Here is a 22116-nt window from a genome sequence, read left to right as displayed (position 1 = left end):
AGAACATATCAGCACATTATATTTTTAGAAAACTATCGGATGACAAGTGTACGGCTCAACCTCGTGCCTCGTTCATATTTCAATCATGAGAAGCTTCTTCAAACCCCAGGGATCAGACAGACGGGGGGTTTCTTTCACCTTATCAATAGGTGACTAAGTAGTTGGCTTGGATGTTTTAAACGGGCAAAGCCAAAAGGAACCGTCCAATAGTTTTGGCCAAGTCATTGAGGAGCATTACAAATCAGATAAAAAGGTAAGGCTCTTACATGTCGACTGTGGCAAAACCCTTCACTGTACAAAGGTGAGTGCCAGCTGAGGCCACCAGACCTATGCTAAATACAGTATGTTTTATAAAAAATACATGGACTTCATTTCCCACGTGCGCTCTCAGCTGAGGTTGTATTGTGACAGTGCTTTAACCTTGTAACTTGCTACAAATGGTAGTTAAAAAGAAGTTTGTGAATAGACACAAAAGTATAGTTTTAACACAGGACAAAAGAAAAGTTGCATATTGGATGAGTAAAGGATGGCGACACCATTGGAAAAATGATATAACCAAGTATGGAAAAGGCAGATGAGGCAAACGTCATTTTTACCATCCTAAGGAAAAAAAATCTAACAATAGATAGACATATAATTAGTATTTAATACTATGATAAAACACAAATATAAATTTTTCCTATCTACTTATAATGAAGTTCTTGAATAAATGTATGAATAATGACTAATGACTCAAACACTGTAGGTCTCTTAGTATTGGACAGTGTAATGCACAATTACAGTGATAGGATTAAACACGTAATCACTATACCGGTTTAGATTCTGGAGGCTTCTTCTCAGGTGTACGGAGCTTATTCATTTCAGGTCCCGAACTGTTCTCACTTTTACCTGAAAGATGTACGACACGTGAATGTAACCGTTTTCTTTGCGCTATTCTACCTTCTTGTTACTCTGCCTGGTGCTGGCAGCTTACGGAACCATCGACTCTTAAAGTACATTCCATTCAAAGACCTATAGACAGCACTAGCTGCCGATGAAGGCGCTCATCCACATGATGTAGTGTCTCCTTATTAAAGGATTCTGCGTATTGCTGCACTTCTGATGAATATAGGGGGCTGGAAAGTCACAGAAACATTTTGTGCTGGACAATCTCCAGGACTAAATGTTGCACAAAATGTCATGCATGAGGTATGGCATCATTCTTTAAAGAGGCAATCCAAGGGCTTTTTTTTTCTTTCCCTTTTCTTACATTTATTAAAAGAATTTTTTTTACACAGGATTGAAACATTGAAACAGGGGGTCTCCGGAGCTGAACCCCATGCAGTTAAGATGCAGGGACCCCCTGCTTCCAGAGATACTTACCGTCGGAGGGTGCGCCGGTAGCCACTCGCTAGCAGTGATCGCGCAATAGCGACGTTTCAAAGCTACCGCACCTTGCGGGCCAATAGGAAGCCGTGACGTCATCGGGTGCGGCTTCCTATTGGCCCACGTGACGCTGAAGCTTTAAAAAAAATAAAAACAAAATTCAGGATACCGGCACCCCCTAAAGTATCTCTAGAAGCAGGGGGTCCCCGGAACTGAAACTAGTGAGGTTCAGATCCGAGAGACCCCCTGCTTCAATCCTGTGTAAGAAAAAGAAAGAAAAGGCCCTTGGATTGCTGATTGCTTCTCAGTTAACTTTAAGTCTGCAACTCACAAAAACCATCAGCAGATATCTTTTGAAACCTTGTATTACATTGTGTCGTATATCTGCGTTTGGGTTATTTCTAAGTTATTAGGAGCCGCTTAAAAGAAGTTCCTCCTACGCTTTCATTATTGTACAGAAAATAAGATGGGAGGGGGTTACAAAAACGCAGTTCCGACGCCTCACACGCCCCTTACACGTTTGTATTGTGCTTGAGAAAGGAAGGCAGTCTTTCCATCAACATAATACCATCCATTCTGCTGATTACTTGACTCCTCGGGGGAGTCGGGCCCCCACCCCCACCCCACACCTATTGAAAACCTTGCTGCTGTTAATATAAGGTATATGAGCCTGCGATGATGTGTATTACACCCCCGTCTACCGGTGTAGCTAGAACTGGCCGATCTAAAGTCAATTTCCACACAATGTCTCCTCTATTAGGACTACAATTCCCTTCCAGAATCTAATTGTTTTAGGGCATGTCCATCATATGCGGGCCAGGAAAAATATTACTCAGTCTCCTCGGTGTTACCGAAGATAATTTGGTAAATCTTCTTCTGGTTAGTGTGCAGATTGACCATTTGTCTGCATTTTCCCATATTCTGCTGTAATTTCTTATTTGTAGACTTTTTCCCATCTACTCATGTAGGTGTGTGGGTGTGAATGTCATTCATGGATTTTTAAACTCCTTTTTGTATTAATTTTTTTAAGGGATTGGAATGGGGGGGGTCCTTCTTAAGCAATCGCCCCTATTTGCTGCCCTGCGGACGCCCCAACCCCCTCAAAGTTCGAGAGACACAGATGTAGCAGGCGTTTTTGCACCTGCTGGCGCACGCAATGACAAGTTAGCGCTACCCCTTTTTTGTGCAGGGCTATTTAGTGTTCATTGGCGGTTGATCCCGCGTTGTGTGTGTGTTCCTCCCCCATGCTACAACTTGCCAGCGGGATCAGCAACAGCTGCTACATCTGTACTTGCCAGTAACGTTTTGGAAATCTGCCTCGGGGGAAACAAAATGGCTGCCAAAGCTCAGGCCAATAGGAAGCGGCAAAATCATTGGTTGTGGCTTCCTATTGGACAGCCATTTAAATCCAGTTTAAAAAAAAAACAGGAAGTAACACCTGTAACTTCACCGGTATCTCGCAAACCAGGGGGTCCCCGGGGCTTAAAATAACGCGGCTCAGCTCTGAAGACCACCCGGTGAATTAGGGTGGATTGCTTCTTCCACCTCTTTGTCCTAACAAATATTCAAATATCACTGGTCTACTGGCTGTTAACAAATCTGACATGATGGCCCCTTCACACCAGCTCTAGCGCATGTAGATATCAACTGGTTTTCCCCAAGTTAGTATGGGCACATTAACACTTTCAGTTTGGAGAACGCTGTTGCATGGGGCTTAGTAAAGCAAAACAGAGCAATGAATACAGACCATTCCGGTTTGGTTCCTGCGGCTCCTTCTCCGGATTCTGAAGTTGCTGCGGCCCCTGCTGCCCGACGTTGACTGGAGAGTGTTGCCCAAGGCCAAAAGGGATGGGGGACCCGCGCCCGTGTGCCTGGAGGAGGTTCATGTTATACGCCATTGCAGCTGGATGAGTCACGAGACGGGGGTCAACCGAAAACCTACCCTGATAGCCGGGCCAGGGCACCTAAAATGAGAAGCGATACACTCAACACGAGAGTCCGCATGGTGCAGGGGAGCCTTAAAACTTAACTATGCACCGAGAGGCTATTTTGGTCAAAGATACTGTCACAATCTAACTCTGGTCAAGTCTCCCTCATCTGGAGTCAATCTCACGCACTGGCACCATCAGTAGACTCAGTTTTCAATGGAGTCTGGATTATGCTACTCTATAGAAACATCGTTCCTTTGAATTTCCAGACCTGGACACACCCATCAAACAAGATTTCCTGATACAGCTCTGCCATCTACTTTGTACAATGGTATGTGGTTATCAAACACACAAGTTTACGGGGTGACCTTACCCGTAGTGAGTTACAGTAAAATCGACCAATACTGCTACATTTTTAAACTTCAGAACTTCTCAAGCCAGTTGTTTTAATTTAAGGCAGCCAGACATATTAAACACAAACACTGCAAATTCCTTAAAAGAAACTGTGAAGAAACTTGTGTCTCTTTTCAAGATTGCTGCACATTATTCAACACTATAATCAGATTTTCAGTTTGCCCTTCTGCCGAGATGTAAATAATATCAGTGTGTTTTCTTACATTGTTTTTGTTCTATTTAATCACACCCTAAGGCTAGCAGCAGACAACTGGTAGGCCAAGTTCCTAATATACTAGTTGAAATACATAACTCATCTTTTGAACATTTAAACAGGCAATGATGTGAAATAATACAGGTGTTTAAAGAGGCAATCCAAGGCAGCAAATGTTTTTGCAATAATTTTTCTTGTATACAGGGTTGAAGCAAGGGGTGTCCGGAGCTGAACCCCCTTAATTTCAGCCCCGGGGATCCCCCGATTCCAGGGATACTTACATGTGAATTATGTGCAGGTAGCCGCACCCATCGGTTACCAGGGTTCACAATATGTCCTCTGTTCAGATACCTCCCAGCCTGTGGGCCAATAGGAAGCTGTGACATCATCGGTGCGGCTTCCTATCGGCCCATGTGACGCGGGAACTTTAAGCTTTGAAGCCCAGCTTGCTCAGCCGGACCAGCTACCTGCACCTATTTCGGAGATATCTCCAGAAGTAGGGGGTCCCGGAGCTGAAATTAATGGCGTATTATACAAATAGAGAGCTCACTAAATCCAAATAAAACCGTTTACAGGGAAATGGTAATGGCAAATTACCTTTATACTAGCAGAGACCAGCAACATACTGTAACCTGGTTAGAACCCCCTCACCTGTGCAAAACACAACCCCTTTTAACCACCCCACCTAACCTTCCCCCGCCTAACCATCCCCCGTTAGCTTACTTATTCTTTTATGGTGGGGTCCTCCAGAGCTGAATCCCTATTTTCTTTCAACTGAATTTTAAAATGGCCATGTAACAGGAAGCCACAATGGAGGACTTAGTAGCTTCCCATTGGGCCATGAGACTGTGGCCATTTTGATTCCCCTGAAGATTTAAAACTAATAAGTTCACCGGTAAGTACCCCAGGAACTGCTGGGTCCCTGGAGACGCACAAAAGCTCAGTTCAGCTACGGAAGACCCGCTGGTTACCATAGGGAGCAACAAAACACGAGCAGCCGGAATAGCTGCTTTACAACTCGGGTGTGTATGTGTGTATATATATATGTGTGTGTGTGTGCGTGTGCGCGCTCCCACGATTCAAACGTTTCCTCTGCCTCTCATCTACTTATAACTGACCTCAATTGGCATGCTTTGGGGAAAAAACAGGCGCCAAGCATTGCACGTCACAACAACAACAACAACAACAACAACAACAACAACAACAACAACAACAACAACAACTTCTTCTTGTATAGCGCTGCTAGTTTTACGTAGCGCTTTACAGAGACATTTTGCAGGCACAGGTCCCTGCCCCATGGAGCTTACAATCTGTTTTTTGGTGCCTGAGGCACAGGGAGATTCAATGACTTGCCCAAGGTCACAAGGAGCCTGTTACGTATTGCCATTTAACTCTTTGGGTGCACCAGGGTGTAGTCACTACGTTCTGGGGACTGGCACTCCTTCATGCCCAACCGAGTTTGTCTTTCTGTGCTGCTTACATTGCGCCCTGTGTTTTTTTTATGGAGCGCAGGACGAGATCTGCCCAGTATGGACACGCAGAACTCTTCTGTTTCATGCAAAATGGCCCCTGTGGTCACGGGACCGCACTGTGCCAAAGCGCCGTGGCACTCAGGCACAATGACCCCTCCGGCACGCAATGGGGTTTTAAACTAGGTATCGAAAAGGGGGATATTCCCTAAAATCAGCCCACTCTCCCTCTCCCTCCCCCCCCCCAAACACTAAGGAATGCAGTATGGAAAACTGCACCTTTAATGGTATAATGAAGGCAAAATACATTCTTACAAACATGTGCCATACTAATCTGCACAGCTCTGGCTTTAGGCTTTGTGCTCGTTCCAAGTCTATGGACTTAAAAACCATATAGAAATCAGTCTTATAATGCAACTTGCATGATTATATACAGACCAGTCTGGAGCACCGCACACAGCTACGTGTTAGGCCTCGCCCAGTGTGGCGCTGAGCGGGCCCGCTCGCGCTGACGAAACACATTGCCGCAATGTGTGTGGCCAGCGTGAGCGCGCGCCTGTGCTCGCTCGGCGCTCAGAGCAAGCACATTTGAATTTGCCGCTCGCGAGCGCGTCACGTGAGCGGTTCGCCCAACGAGGGCGAACCAGCTCCGTGACATCGTGGCCACGCCCCCAGGCCTACGAATCGCGGGCGCAGCACACGAGCTCCAGCTCCCTGCCTGGTCGAGGCCTAATCCATTATTGCTGGGACACGTGCATTGCTGAAGGAGAAGCATGGAACTAAAACAAGATGTATAATACGCTTAAGAGAACAGTATGACCAAACATAACCTGAAGGCTCTTTGATAGCAATGCAAAGTGATCCATTACTGGCTACTGGCTTCTACCTACTACTACAAGTAGTACCAGAATTAAGGTTTCAAATATGAATACCATTATTAAAAACACTATTATAACAGAGTGTCACGACCCCTCCGGTACATTGCAATCAAGCGATCGGAAGAGTCATCTGCTCTCCCGTTCCTTGTCCGGTCAAACTGCTAGGGAACTAGGCAAAAAAACATGTTTGGGTAACACATTGTGGGGCCCTGGCAGTGCTACACCTCGTGATGTGGTACAGTAGCTACCACTATAGGGCACCCAAAGGGTTAAAGCAGCAACCTTTCGTAGAAACTCAATGCCCCCTCTGGCTTGATCCCCAACTCGGTGAGATTTAGATTGTATCCTTCATTACTGGTGACTGCCACATTACCTGTAACCAAAGCCAAAGCAGTTTTTGTTCACTTGGCTTCACGGCTTTTGCCGTTAACCAGCTCAATAATGTTTCAGCGTGTACAGCAGATTACAGACCAGAGGTGGCCAACTCCAGCCATCAAGGACTACCAACAGATCAGGTTATCAGGATATCTCTGCTTCAGCACAGGTGGCTCAATCAGTCCCAGCTTCAGCACAGGTGGCTCAGTCACCGATTGAGCCATCTGTGCTTTAGCAGGGATATCCTTAAAACCCGACCGACTGGTGGCCCTTGAGGACTGGAGTTGGCCGCCCCTGGGCTAGCACAAAAGTCCAACATATTATGTAGGAAAGTAAAATAAGCAGAAGGGTGCTCCGTTTGTCAAAATTAAATAAAAAGACCTAAATTAGCCATGTAAAGGTTGGAAATGATCAACAGCTTTTTAAGCTAGCGCTATAATCAGAATGACAACGAGTCAGAGCAATAACTCCGTGATGGAGTGAAGAAATGCAGGGTTTTGTGGCACACTAAAATCCTTCACTTTTATTATCGCGTGGATCCTAGTAACTATTGTATTTAAACGTGTCCCTGTTTGGTACTTTGGTGAACGCCGCGTATAGTTCCTTTGATATGCTGTATATTACAGAGACAAGTAGAAAACGACATTTCTTGTCGGTAGTCATACATTTTACTGAACCGCGAATAAATAAATGATGAAGACCCGCTGCCTATCACTCCACCAGTTTGATTTATCCAGATCTTTTTTTTTGTGACATCAACAAACAAAACATTCTTTTCAAAAGTGTTATTTTGTTTAAGAATCCTATAGCTACAAAACGTGATTTAACATTTTATGGTAAAAAATAAACAAGCATGTATATTTAATGGCAAAGCGACAATTATTTACCAAAGTTGTAATGGAAAACCCACTGGAGCATTAATTGGAATTATGGCCCAGAGCGCGTGGTTTTGCCGTTGCTGCTATACAAGCGCTGCTTAACCTTTTTTTACACTGAGCTCCTCCTGCTAGAAATATTTCCCCAAATTCGAATGAATACATCTTATTGCCGACTCCTCAGACTATGGCTAACACTGTGTGAGTGATTGCAGGCAGTATAGTGTCCTGAGCGCGTGGGGGAAACACGCATAAGGCCAAAACTGCCCCTCAGTGTGTGTAGGCAGCATGGGGTGGTATACAGCTTCCAAAGTCACTCCCCACAACACCTTGCTGCTGTGGTTGCAAAGCATTGTGGGGAGTGACTTTGGAAGCTCCGGCTGTACGTAACAGCCATATATACCACTCACACCAAGGTGCCGTTGGCGGCCTAAGTGCACAGACCCCACACGGGCTCAGGAACCCGCTATACTGCTTGGGGTCCGCCATTACAGATTTGCTTGGGCAAACCTGGGAGACACGTTGCGAAACCCGCGTTTTGAATAACTGCCCCATAAAATCCCCGAGATTGCCGCTTCCCTGCCAATAGTTACTGAAGATCATTTCTGATATCTACAAATCAGACATGTTCATCTTATTACAGATGTACTTTCCTAAGCAGGGAAGAACAGAACAAACAACGAAGGCTCTTTCCAGAGACATCATGCATTACGTTAAATACACAATCAAAAACGAATACTCGATACCGTTGTGTGCTTTTATTTGTGCGAGCTTTCGAGGTACCCTGAGCTCTTCTTCCGGCGGTGTTACAAGAGATCAGTGTACAGGATGGCCCCACTAATACGGCGGGTTCCGTTCTGAGGACCCGCCGTCAAGCGAAAAATCGCCGGAAAGTGGAACCGGCGATTTGCGTTAGATGCGCAGACCGGCAATGTGCCATTCTGCGCATGCGCGACAGAAGGAAACCCCTCCATTCCGAGCATGTGCGACCCCGGGCCGGCCCGTTCTGCGCATGCGCGGACATGGCGCCCCCCTACTCGGCCCCGCCGTATCGGTGGATTGCCAAAAAGGGAGCGCCGAGAAGCAGGGCCCTGCTGTATCTCGAAAGCTCGCACAAATAAAAGCATTTAGTTAGCCACAGAACGGTATCGTGTATTCGTTTTTGATTATTACGATCGGCTAACACGGTACAGATACCTACATCACATCTGGTGTGTGTGTGTGTGTGTGTGTGTGTGTGTGTGTGTGTGTGTGTGTGTGTGTGTATACAGTGTTCGACAAACCTATACATTTGCTCGCCCCGGGCGAGTGGATTTAACCCCCGGGCGAGTAAATATTGGCCCAAGCAGCACACGTTTGGTACTAGGTGGCGAGTAGATTTTTTGGTGATTTGTCAACGTGTGTGTGTGTGTGTGTGTGTGTGTGTGTGTGTGTGTGTGTGTGTGTGTGTGTGTGTGTGTGTGTGTGTGTGTGTATATATATATATATATATATATATATATATGTATATATATATATATATATATATGTATGTATATACACACACACATATATACACACACACACAATTTACAAACTACATTTACTTTGAATGTATCATCCCAATTACCGGGTTTCTCTCTGGAATGAAAGGTGACAGGAGGCTTTCACGATAGATTCACGTAACGGAAGATATTGACGAAGCTCACAAAAGTTGCCCGTCATTGTCACTTTGAATAAAAGGTCAGATTTGAGTTCCCAGAAATGGTGCCCTAAAGGACACTTTGAAATCCCATTTCTAGGATGCAGGAAGGAATCTACAATTAGGAGGCCATCAGCGTGTGGAAGATGGATCAGTCACTGCTGAATGATTGCCAATAACCGAGACAGGAAATGAAAGACCTCCCAAGATGCCGTTTTTCAACCTCATCTACTATGTAACTAAGAGAGTAAATATATGCTGTAGTTCTGACACTTTGATCTCTCTCCATATGCATCAGGAAGTCCCACCCTGGCCCCCAACCCTTTTTCTTTACCAAGATGGACCAGGAGCCAGGGTACTTTTCCCCAAGCCAATTTCAGCTCTGGGGATTCTCTGGTTCCTGAGATACTAAAACGTGAAGATACCGGAAGCACTTCCTAGGTCAGGGGAGACAACTCGAGTCATTACGGGCCACAAACAGACCAGGTTTCCCAGATATCCTGCTTCAGCACAGTGGCTCAGTCTTTACCTGTGCTCAGTCTTTACTCAGTGGCTCAGTCTTTACCTGTGCTGAAGCAGGGATATCCTGAAAACCTGACCTCCTGGTGGCCCGTGATGACTGGAGTTGGCCACCCCTGTCCTAGTATTTAAATGCCTCCAACAAGAAGCAATAACATCGATGGTCCGCGTGACGTGGGAGATTTAAACCGCCAGCAACACACTACCGTCAGCAGTACGTATCTCATGAACAAGGGGTTCCACAGAGCTGAAAATAAGGTTGTTGGGGGCCGAGGTGGGCTGTTGCTTTAAGAGGCCCTGCAAGTGAGCAGCATTTCAGAAGCCACCGGCAGAACTCTTGCCCTGGTGGAAATAAACACGACAGCATGAATGTGCCTTTAAACCCAGTTTAAATCCCAGGTGTCGGCTCCTCTTGTGACCTTGGGCATGTTACGATCTGCCTGTGTCTCGGGAGTACGCGCGTTAAAGGGGTACGACTTCTAAAGCTTCTTCGCCCCAGGTCATGAAGACCAACAAAATCCGGCTGCACTTACAAATCCCTTCTAAACAACAACACACAACTCCCCGGTAACACAGGGAAAGGACTTCTTTTTTTTTTACCCGTTATGATATTTGCCGCAGAGTGAGGCAAGTAACATTAAAGCCCCCTTTTCAATTTGCTGTTTAGTGGTCTTCCCCGTCCTGGGGAAGATTGTAGACCCATTCAACTCAATGGGGCCGAGCTCTTCTACAGCGTGGGAAAGACTACTTCACGGCATATTAAATAGGGGTTTAGATCGATACTTCCCACGTCAATATCTCTGTGGCAGCAAATCAGTTAAAGCATGCTAAAGAGCAGCGAGAGAGAATAAAGTGTCATACTAGCAGGCCGCCACGGAGATGTCACTAAACATTTGGATCTATGAGCTGACAAACAATTGGCCCAATTCTTCCCCTACATCATAGATTGTCAAAGCAGAAAGTCTCTCTCTGTTACTTGTGATATAACCACATCCCTTAGGGATTATTAAAAGTTTTCATGAAGACCCAGAGGTTGGGACCACATCTCTTAATGCGTTTTATTCTACAACGGTTTCTCACCAGAGATGTGTCAAGCAAGGCGTCAAAGTAACACGAGGGGGAAATAAAAGCATTACAGTAACCATGTACATTTCCTCCTCGCGTCTTGTTCCAAACATGAAACATCCATTCCAGGGGATGGCACGAGGGGGAAGTGATGGCATGAAGAGGAAGAAGGATGATGGCACGAGGGGAGGGGGGGAAGAAGGGTGATGGCAAGAGGGGAGGGGGGGAAGAAGGATGATGGCACGAAGGGGAAGAAGGATGATGGCACGAGGGGAAGTAATGGCACGAGGGGGGTAAGAAGGATGATGGCACGAGGGGAAGTAATGGCACGAGGGGGGGAAGGATGATGGCACGAGGGGGGGGAGAAGGATGATGGCACAAGGGGGGGGAGAAGGATGATGGAACGAGGGGGGGGGAAGAAGGATGATGGCACGAAGGGGAAGAAGGATGATGGGACGTGGGGGAAGAAGGATGATGGCACGAGGGGAGGGAGAAGGATGATGGCACGAGGGGAGGGAGAAGGATGATGGCACGAGGGGAGGGAGAAGGATGATGGCACAAGGGGGGAGAAGGATGATGGGACGAGGGGGAAGAAGGATGATGGCACGAGGGGAAGTAATGGCACGAGGGGGGGAAGGATGATGGCACGAGGGGGGGGAAGAAGGATGATGGCACGAGGGGGGGAAGAAGGATGATGGCACGAGGGGAGGGAGAAGGATGATGGCACAAGGGGGGAGAAGGATGATGGCACAAGGGGGGAGAAGGATGATGGCACAAGGGGGGAGAAGGATGATGGCACAAGGGGGGAGAAGGATGATGGCACAAGGGGGGGAGAAGGATGATGGCACAAGGGGGGGAGAAGGATGATGGAACGAGGGGGGGGGAAGGATGATGGCAAGAGGGGAAGTGATGGCACGAAGGAGAAGAAGGATGATGGCACGAAGGGGAAGAAGGATGATGGCACGAAGGGGAAGAAGGATGATGGCACGAAGGGGAAGTAATGGCACGAGGGGGTGGAGAAGGATGATGGCACAAGGAGGGGGAGAAGGATGATGGCAAAAGGGGGTGGAGAAGGATGATGGAACGAGGGGGGGAGAAGGATGATGGGTACGGGGGGGAAGAAGGATGATGGCACGAGGGGGAAGAAGGATGATGGCACGAGGGGGGAAGAAGGATGATGGGTACGAGGTGGAAGAAGGATGATGGCATGAGGGGAAGAAGGATGGGGCGGACGAGCAGAATCACAGAGCAGGCAGAATCCCCCTTCTCACATTTATAAATATCTTATCACTGCAAATTCAGAGGCTTTTTACAATTCACAAATGGAACAAATGTCCGTTTAAAAGATTTTAAAAAAAAGAGACAGAAACTAGTATATCCAAGAGTGCTGCTAGTGTATGCAGTACTACACACGCAGAGGGAGCGACACCGTCAGACTAGCAATGCTTTGAACCCCCCTGGAACACAAAGGGCTATTGCAAACCATCCTATGACTTCCTGGAATAGAACAATATCGCCTTCGATGGAAATCAAACAGTAAGGTTTGCATTGAACACTAAAATCCCAAACAGGCAGGGGCGACGTTTTAACAACCCTTCGGCAAGATATCCAGGGCTCGCAATAAAGTGCCATATAACATTCCTCTCTGCCAGTAACATGTGTTTGATAGATGTGAACATTATATATGGTGTGGTAAGATGGGAGGATGCAATGAGAACATCTGTTGGTAACACAGGGGTAAGAGTGGCTTGCAACCGCAGTATCTGGAAGATCCTTAGGGAGGCCTTTAGCCAGCAGTAGAGGGATGGTGTGGCGATGGTATAGATAGATAGATATATATATCTATCTATCATCCGCCCGAAGACGATCCACTGGTGGAAGAAGGCCACCCCAAGGATCTTCAGGTACTATTATTAAACATATATAGTGTGTATGTGTATTATTATACTCATTACATTAATAAAGATGTTTAATAGGATGCATGCAGCCTCACAGGCCGTCTATCACACAGACTAAGCCTTGGTTAAAGCACAGTTGGGGGACATAATGATGGATTTGTACGTTAGTGCTAAAAATTATCAACTGTGGATATTTTAAGGAGTCCCTGAAAAATTATTTTACGTCAACACAGCACCTCTCCAAAACAGAAAGGGAATGAGAATGGGAGGTCACAATAACAAGTGATGGGTTTCTGGCCTACAGGATTAAAACAAAGATTCAGGAGTGTCTCAACTGCATCACAGGGTTAAATCCAGTCCTCTTAGGGGGTTATGCTCTGATGCAGGGGGTTATGCTCTGATGCAGGGGGTTATGCTCTGATGCAGGGGGTTATGCTCTGATGCAGGGGGTTATGCTCTGATGCAGGGGGTTATGCTCTGATGCAGGGGGTTATGCTCTGATGCAGGGGGTTATGCTCTGATGCAGGGGGTTATGCTCTGATGCAGGGGGTTATGCTCTGGTGCAGGGGGTTAGGCTGTGGTGCAGGGGGTTAGGCTGTGGTGCAGGGGGTTAGGCTGTGGTGCAGGGGGTTAGGCTGTGGTGCAGGGGGTTATGCTCTGATGCAGGGGGTTATGCTCTGATGCAGGGGGTTATGCTCTGATGCAGGGGGTTATGCTCTGATGCAGGGAGTTATGCTGTGATGCAGGGAGTTATGCTGTGATGCAGGGGGTTATGCTCTGATGCAGGGGGTTATGCGATCAGGCAGTAACACACGGAAACGCTGTTTCAAGTCAATGGAATGTACAGCGTCTCAGGATTAACTACACAGCCCACGTTAATGTCGTTATCACAGAGTGACCGTTCATATTACTTACAGGTAAAGGCACAGACATGACCATATTCCCTCCGTAGACCGCAGGTACATACAGGATACTGGTGCCAGTGTGCGGGTCTATTCTTTGCACGGGGCTTGGAGATTTGCCCAGGTTTGCGTGAGGTCCGAGGGGAGGGGTGTACGCTCGGATAGGATTGCCAATGAGAACAGACGGATTCGGCTGAACTGAATAGCAGACAAATATAACAACGTGCTTTCAATAAAAAGTGCATGGCACAAATATACTGTCAATATTCACAATAACCCGTTGCATCCCGTTTCTGTAGGATATATATATAAATCATTGATTATAGTGGCACTTTACTAAAAAATGGTGTACTATTGGTGTGCTTTAGCTGCTAAGAAATTGGATATAACAGACAGTAATAGCAGGCACACCAGGACTTATGCAAAAATGCAAAAAGTTTATTAACAAGGTGAAAGTTTCCGCTTTTTTCAAGGCTCCTTGGAGAATGGAAAGGTGGACCTTGGTAATAAACTTTTTGAACGCAAGAAACGGGCTTGATCGGTTTAGGTCTCTAGCGGTTTACTAGTAATGTTTTTTTGTAAAGATGCCAATCACAAGAATAGAACATAAACCTCCTTTTTTTTTTCCTGCCAGCGCGGTGTTACAATCACTTACCCAGTCCATCACCTTGGAAGTGGTCGCTTTGATTATGATGGCCTTTACCCTTGAAAAGAAACATTCAGCATCAAAATCCAGTTTAAATTTACTCACACCAAGACACACACATTGAGTTGTAGTCTCCGAAAATGAATGTTAGTTGTAATGCAATTGTGTGTTCATCAAACCATCATGGCTTTGTGCCGGATTTGGAAGGTTCTAACTCCGTGTTGGTCAAACAAACTGTGGTCCATCTACCGCCAACAAAAACGGGATATCTCTTACAAACATGGCGCACTGACGTGTCTTGATGTCATGCCCGCTGGCATACACCGTATATGCATTTAACCCTTTGGGTGCGCAAGGACGTAGGGTCTGGTACTCCAGGAGGACGGCATAATCTAACTGCTCGTTTTCGTAGGGGAGATCAACGTGATCTTAAAGGAAGTGGAACGGAAGAGGACGACTCCCCCCCCCCTTCTGTTCCACCACTAACGATGGACCGGTTCTGGGATCGCCAGTTCTCGAAGGGGGCCATGGCACTCAGAGTTATTGAATTCACACACTAGTTCTTCACAGATGTAATTTACACACAATCTCTGAAAACGTCAAGTCTCTTTATGTTTCACTCGTGGCCTTTCATTCTCCTCAGTAGTCCCTCGAACATTCCAGTTTTGTCCATTAAGAAGTGCTCACCCACCCAACAAATCTTCACGTCTCCTGATACACGAAGGCTTATTGTATTCTGCACTTCACAACGTGCTAATATGAAACACTCCATATCAGGGCACTTCCACTAGGTTCTCTAAAGTGGCTGGATCAGAAAAGATTTACGAGCAAAAGGGCCCCCAAGCGTGTTGTCATTTAATTTGTGATGAAATAATTATATTGGAACATTTTGCCATGTATGTATGTATGTATGTATGTATGTATGTAATTTTGTTTTTTGTTTTTTTACATTAACTTATTCTACAAGTAAGTTTCACCACTTAAAGCTGCAGTTCAGTCTTTTTTTTTTTATTTATTTATTTATTTATTTTTTTACTTCAATAGTTTCATGTGTGCAATCTCTAATTACCTAAAGAACTGTATAGCTGCAGCTCAATTCTTTTTCCATGTATTGATAGGTCGAAATTTGGTGACATATTAAAAGCTGGCATTTGTTTATAATCTGCTTGACTGGCAGTGGAAGCTCATGAATATTCATGAGCACTCCTGCACTGGCATGTGCTAGAGGGAGGGCAGGGCTGACAAAGGGGTGTGCCAGGGCTTGTGACAGGATATGAAGGGGCAGTGCCTTAGCAAATGGCTGTTAAAATAGAATACAAGAAAATTGGTCTTTAAAAGTTGTTTTTTTTTAAACAGAAAATGCTAAAAGTATTTTTTCTTACTACAGAACTGATTTATTAAAAAAAACACACATGCAGGATATTGACTGAACTGCAGCTTTAAGATGCTGAAGCAACTGGCATTAAATTAGCAGGAGCAGAGTCCAAGGGCCACATCAAGCCCGTTTGTGGTACAAGACTTGGCCCGCGCAGCACCGGCTGAAGGTCCCTGCTCTATATACTACATTGGTATGCCTTACAGCAGGGGGTCTCAACTCCCGTCTTCATGACCCCTCCCCCACCACCCCCTAACCAGTCAGGTTTTAATGATATCCCTGCTTCAGCACAGGTGGCTCAAGCATTGGCTCAGTCTTCAAGTGCATCATCTGTGCTGAAGCGGAGAAATTCTGAAAACCTGACTTCTTGGGGGGGCTTGAGGACTGGAGTTGAGCCCCCCCCTGCCTTATAGAACATGCTCATTTGATACTCCTAACACAATTGCAGCAGAATTGAAGGGAAAAGGTCACAGAGCTGGGGACTTTGGGTCCAAGGGAGGTAAATCCAAAGTACATGTCAAACTTGTTTTTGAGTCACAACATGAAGATGTCACCATGGGATAAATTAGAGGGGCATTGCCTAGGCACAACGTGGATGCAATAGTGCAAGTACATAATTGTGCGTGGCATTTACAAGTGACAGCAATTCAAATATAGTCTGTGGAAATGTGTTTAACAATTACCTTTATTCCGAACGTATTCATCAGGTTTGGTTTTTAAAAACCTGAACCTTGCAACCGACGATAGATCAAATCGTTAAAAGGTTCACATGTTAAGCACATGTTAAGCACTTGTAAAGTTTTCTATTGCAGCTTAGTTCTCCTATACACAATCTGGAATTATTTTCTTTAGTAGTACGCGGTATTTGGTAAAACTAGATTTCAGCATTTCCTTATGTGATTGGGCAAACATAAAACCTCATTACACATACAATATTCACATACAATATTGTATCGTATAATAATCCCTCTCCTTCAAACTTTTTATTTGCCACCTACAGCCCATCTTGGACTCTCTCTAGCACAGTGTTTCACAAAAGGGGTACCGAGGACCCATTGGGTTCCCCAGGGCGCCCCTAAAGGGTTCCCTGCAATTTCCAGGTCATTTGAAAATTGTACCAAATACAGAAGAATTTACAATGCATCTGATCTCAGGCGCGCTATTAGAGAGGGTTGGGGTTCCTTACAATGCATCTGATCACAGACGCGCTATTAGAGAGGGTTGGGGTTCCTTACAATGCATCTGATCACAGACGCGCTATTAGAGAGGGTTGGGGTTCCTTACAATGCATCTGATCTCAGACGCGCTATTAGAGAGGGTTGGGGTTCCTTACAATGCATCTGATCTCAGACGCGCTATTAGAGAGGGTTGGGGTTCCTTACAATGCATCTGATCTCAGACTCGCTATTAGAGAGGGTTGGGGTTCCTTACAATGCATCTGATCTCAGACGCACTATTAGAGAGGGTTGGGGTTCCTTACAATGCATCTGATCTCTGACGCACTATTAGAGAGGGTTGGGGTTCCTCAGAATTGCACAATATAATCAGTGGTTGACAAATCACCAAAAAATCTACTCGCCACACAAAAAAATCTACTCGCCACCTAGTACCAAACGTGTGCTGCTTGGGCCAATATTTACTCGCCCGGGGGTTAAATCCACTCGCCCGGGGCGAGCAAATGTATAGGTTTGTCGAACACTGAATATAATTATAGGGTTCCTTAACCAAACAAAGGTTAAAAACCACTGCTCTAGTACAAAGATTACTAGAGAAAGGCACGGACTCTAAACAATGGCACTGAGTGTGAAGCAGGGGAACCTGGTTCAATTCCCGGTGTCGGCTCCTTGTGACCTTGGGCAAGTCACTTTATCTCCCTTTGCCTCAGGCACCAAAAACATAGATTGTAAGCTCAATATACGAAATGGAAACAAAGTTCCGTTCATCAGTGCTTCCGGATCTTGAATACAAAGTAACAGTCTATAATGTATAAACTTGCTTGCAGAAGGACTACAAAGGCATCAGTGAGTATGGTGTCTATTAAAGAAGAATCTTGCTCAAATTGCAGGGCGTGTACACAATGTCCAATGGTTGATAATGCAGTAGGTATCTGTTAAATAACAGCACTATCTGGTTCTCTTCCTAAATGGATCACCATCCTAGAGCTTCTTATATAATATATAACAGTCTTCCTCCCACAGTCTGTGGACAATGATGTGGGAAGAATGTAGAAGTACTCACAGTATAGTGCCATCCGTTCCAGGTGCGTGCCTCACGCTGAGAGCACAACACAGGGAATCCAATCAGGTGCAAAAAACTGAGCACAGCAGCAAAAGATGAAAATGCTACAATACGTTGAATACATTAAAAACAGTTTAATGAATGGACTGACAACAAGGCATAGGTAAGGATAAGATAACCAACGCGTTTCACGCATTTCCCAATGCTTACTCTTACTTATGCCTTGTCGTCACTCCATTCATTAAACTGTTTTTCATTTAGTCAACGCATTGTAGCCCTTTCATCTTTTGCTGCTGTGCTCCGTTTTAGTTACCCGATAGGATTCCCTAGCTCAGTGGGACCCAAAGCCAGTCCTCAAGGACCAGTAACAGTGCAGGTTTTAAGGATACCCCAGCTTGAGCCCAGGTGGTTCAGTCACAATGATTGGGCCACCTGTGCTAATGAGAGGATTGCCTTATAACCTGCACTTTTAGTGGTCCTTGAGGACTGGAGTTGGGAACCACTGCCCTAGCTCATCTGGGCAGGGACTGTGTCTGTAAGAACCCTATGTGCTGCATACAACGCAATATACTGTCATTGTAACGCGCTTTGAGTCCCATTAGGAGAAAAGCGCTATATGAAATAAAGTTGTTGGTGTTGTTGTTAAATGCAACCTAAAACGATGTCTGTTCATGATAAATTGGCACGAACAGTCTGTGTATTAGATCTGCAGCCTGCAAACGTGCAGCCTATTCACCAAGAACAGACTTCTTGAGCACCTCCAAACAGAAAATGACACGAATGTGGACATGAGCAGCTGCTCGCACTATAACTTTCTGGTCAAGTTATCTCTGAGCCGTTGGGACAACCAGGGATTGGAGGAAGTCCGCTACGTATTCCGCCACTCAGCTCGAATAAGCAGAGGAGGTGACAATAAGGCTGGGGCCATAGAGGGGTGAGGAGTTTGGAGCCGCGCTGACGCTCGCCTGCTGAAATTTGCGCGATTTCATGCCCATGCAGGCGAGCCAGCGGGCGCGATCGGAGGCGGGGGGGAGACCGAGGGAGGCGGGGCAGTGACGTCGCTGGGCCAATCGCCCGCGACGCACCGACGTCAACGTCACGGCGCCGTGACGTTGACGCTGCTCCCCGCTGATTGGATGTTTTCAGCCGACAGTGCGCTGAAAAACAGCTTGGCTGGCGGCTGAAAAATCAAACTCCTCAGCACGCCTGCGGACGCTCGCGTGAGCCCCCTCTCAAGGCATCCTCATTGAGGATGCAGGGGCTCAGCGCGGCCTGTCCTTCTATGGACTCGGCCTGAGGCTACACGGAAAGGCGTTCACCTTAGCAAGAGCACCTCGGAAACAAGCATTTCAGATGTAGACCCTACACTTAACATCCACATGACAAAAGTCAAGGGCCATGCATGTGTAGGGAGCGTTTTCCCAAGAAGAATGGATGTTGTAAGCGATTTAAATGCAGTGAAGGGGAGGGAAGGAGAAAGCCTGTGAACATTTACAATGGAAGCCAACATTGATTCGCTCAGGAAGTAATATTTCAGCGGGATAACTGGAAGATTAAACAAAACAGGATCAGGGAGACTTCGACAGAAATATGTAAATGCTTCGGGTTTGGGGAAGTTTTACTCGAATACAACAATAGTCAGGGGATGTAAGGAAATACTCCCCGCCAAGGTGGAAATTACCAACGAACCGCATCTGGATTACAATCTCTTGCAAAACCGGCTTAAAAGTCACAATGTATAGGCCGTGATGTATCAAAGCGAGACGTGGGGTCTCGCGCTCGTTTTGCTGGTTGCTGCGCCAGAAAGGGGGCAATACCCCGCATTACTCGGTTTAATCCCGCCGTTAATAGAAGTCTTCTGAAATACTCCTTGTGCAGAACCCAGGAACAAGAACAATTAGCGACACGAAAAAAGCCCATCTGCACGGGAACGGGTCTCCTCTCGGGATAGGCAAACGGGTGCATTTAATGGCTTTAAGGCTGATGCAAAATGCAGTCCAAGCTACAGAATACATCGATCAAAAGGGACTCGACAACGAGAGAAGTATTTATCTAACAATATTGAATTCGTAATCACATCATACAAATTCAATCACTGTGCAGCAAAACCGGCGGCACTTTGTGCCGTCTCGGGAAAGTATAAAAGAGCAAAAAGTGACAGATTTACTAAGTAGTGCTAACGCCATAAAACAGGGGCGCTCAACTCCAGTACTCAAGACCCCCCCCAAACAGGTCAGGTTTTTAAGGATATCCCAGCTTCAGGACAGGTGTATCAATCAGTGGCTCAGTCCAAGACCGAGCTACTGATTTAGCCACCTGTGCTGAAGCAGGGACTGATTGAGCCACCTGTGCTGAAGCTGGGATATCCTTAAAAACCTGACCTGTTGGGGGTGTCTTGAGGACTGGAGTTGCGAACCCCTGTCCCAAGACACCTTGCGGACAGTTAAAGTAAATGGTCCCCAAGATGTCTTCTGGAGCCATAGCACCACTGAGTAAATATGGACGAGCATGTCAGAGCTTATGCAGCATACAAATAAAGCTAATAAAATCACAGTATATCAACACACTGCACATCACACACACTGTTCAAATATATCATATATCAGACTTTAAGAGATCTGTTCTTCCTTTTTCCAACACTGTCTTTATTTTGTCAAATCGGATGCATAGTTCAGGAGATATAGGTTTGAAATACAAGGAGGTTAAAATGAAGCTCTCCCCAGAGCCCAGTGCTGCCTACCGGTTACAATGGTAACCTCAGACACTAGAGGTTGCGAAAATCATGATTTGCGAAACTGACACGCACGCACTTTGTGTTGTTTTTAAAGAGCCGGAAGTGCTGCGGGTGCAATATATTAACGTTATACGAGTTAAACCGCCTACAGGCTTTTGGGGATTGGTTGCCGCTTTATAACACATGACCCTCACATCTATTTATCAAAAAGGATGGCATCTTTAAAGCTTTTGCCACAAGAACGTCTGTCCCAACAACTTTCATTGAGCAGCGTTACCTTCGGCGGGGACTGCTGCTTGCTGGCGTTCCCTGAATGCTGCTGCCTTAGCGCTCGTGGAATAAATTCTGGCGCCAATGGATTCAGCACATAGGTCTTCTTCAACTCCAAGGCCTCCAGCTGAGATTTGATCTGTTCGAATGTGATCCCGTGGAGGCTTTTATTCTCGTGGCAGATCGTGATGAACTGCTCCCAAAACTTCCTGCAAAACAAACATTGGGGGGTTAGGACACCGTTTGCTCAGGCGACAGGGGGGGGGGGGGGAAGACCAGCCGTTCCAGTGACAGTGGTTCAGTTCTGGAAGCAAATTTAACCTCCCACAATTTATCTCTGCAGCAGTTATATAAAATACAACCACTTTTAATCATCACTGCCACTTAAATCCATCATCTATTGTAGCATCAGGTCACACACGTATTTAAACTCTTAAAGACACTAGGTATTTACTTAAGAAAGTAGGGGGGGGGGGGGAGGTATCCAACATGGCAACAATGGAAAATAAGGATTTCTCACCACTGGATTCGTGGCTTAACAGGTGCTTTAAATAAAGAAGACAGCCACGTGATATTTAACGTGGATAACAGATGGTACGGAGTTTGCACAATGGAAGTCTTACTCTCCAGACCAGGAGTGGCCAACTCCAGTCCTCAAGGGCTACCAACAGGTCAGGTTTTCAGGACATCCTTGCTTCACACGTGGCTCAATTAGTGGCTCAGTCAAAGACTGGAGCTACCTGTGCTGAAGCAGGGATATCCTGAAAACCTGGCCTGTTGGTTAACCCTTGAGGACTGGAGTTGGCCACCCCTGCTTCAGACTAAGGCATTGTCCATAGTGCAGGCGCGCACGTGGCCGTGACGTCACCAGGCTGGTTTGCCCTCATTGGCTGAACCGCTCACGTGATGCGGCTGTCGCGGACGCGTGTACGCAGCCCAACAGCAATTTAGGTTCTATTTTACGGTGAATTTTGTTACCGTTGGAAACATGTGGTTTTGCAACAAGTCCTATTCTAGTGTAATTTGACTCAAAATCAGAGCAAAATGGTGGTAGGAACAAAAACAAGAAAACTCTGCGGTTACAAGAAGCGCATGCGTTTGCAAATTATGCTCATTTGCAAGTGAATCCGCTCATTAGTCACTTACATATGCAAAGAAAATCACTACCCAGCTATGGCAGAGGCCAGGACAGATACCACATTGGTCTTCTTGCCAAAAGTGCATTCAGAAGTGTGGCGTTTTTATATCAGATATTTAACATTCTAGCAGCTTGGCAAGCTGCCCTTTAAAC

The 22116-nt window shown here is 46.0% G+C and overlaps 1 protein-coding gene across 5 annotated transcripts in view; it reads right to left on the bottom strand.

Moving 5' to 3' along the window:
• The window catches only part of HELZ (helicase with zinc finger), a 114322-nt gene that overhangs the window by 24235 nt on the left and 67971 nt on the right, over positions 1-22116 (bottom strand). For 4 of the 5 annotated variants that reach the window (XM_075579967.1, XM_075579970.1, XM_075579968.1 and 1 more), the window contains exons 22-26: positions 20833-21034; positions 14218-14266; positions 13576-13760; positions 3113-3329; positions 812-888 (exon numbers count right to left, since the gene is read on the bottom strand). In XM_075579967.1, coding sequence (XP_075436082.1) covers positions 812-888; positions 3113-3329; positions 13576-13760; positions 14218-14266; positions 20833-21034 — 730 coding nt within the window. The remainder of the gene's footprint in view (positions 1-811; positions 889-3112; positions 3330-13575; positions 13761-14217; positions 14267-20832; positions 21035-22116) is intronic. The other variant, XM_075579971.1, reaches the window with a different exon arrangement.

This window comes from Ascaphus truei, chromosome 22 (assembly GCF_040206685.1).
Source record: "Ascaphus truei isolate aAscTru1 chromosome 22, aAscTru1.hap1, whole genome shotgun sequence".
Classification (NCBI taxonomy): domain Eukaryota; kingdom Metazoa; phylum Chordata; class Amphibia; order Anura; family Ascaphidae; genus Ascaphus; species Ascaphus truei.
This window is presented reverse-complemented; position numbering and strand designations above follow the sequence as displayed.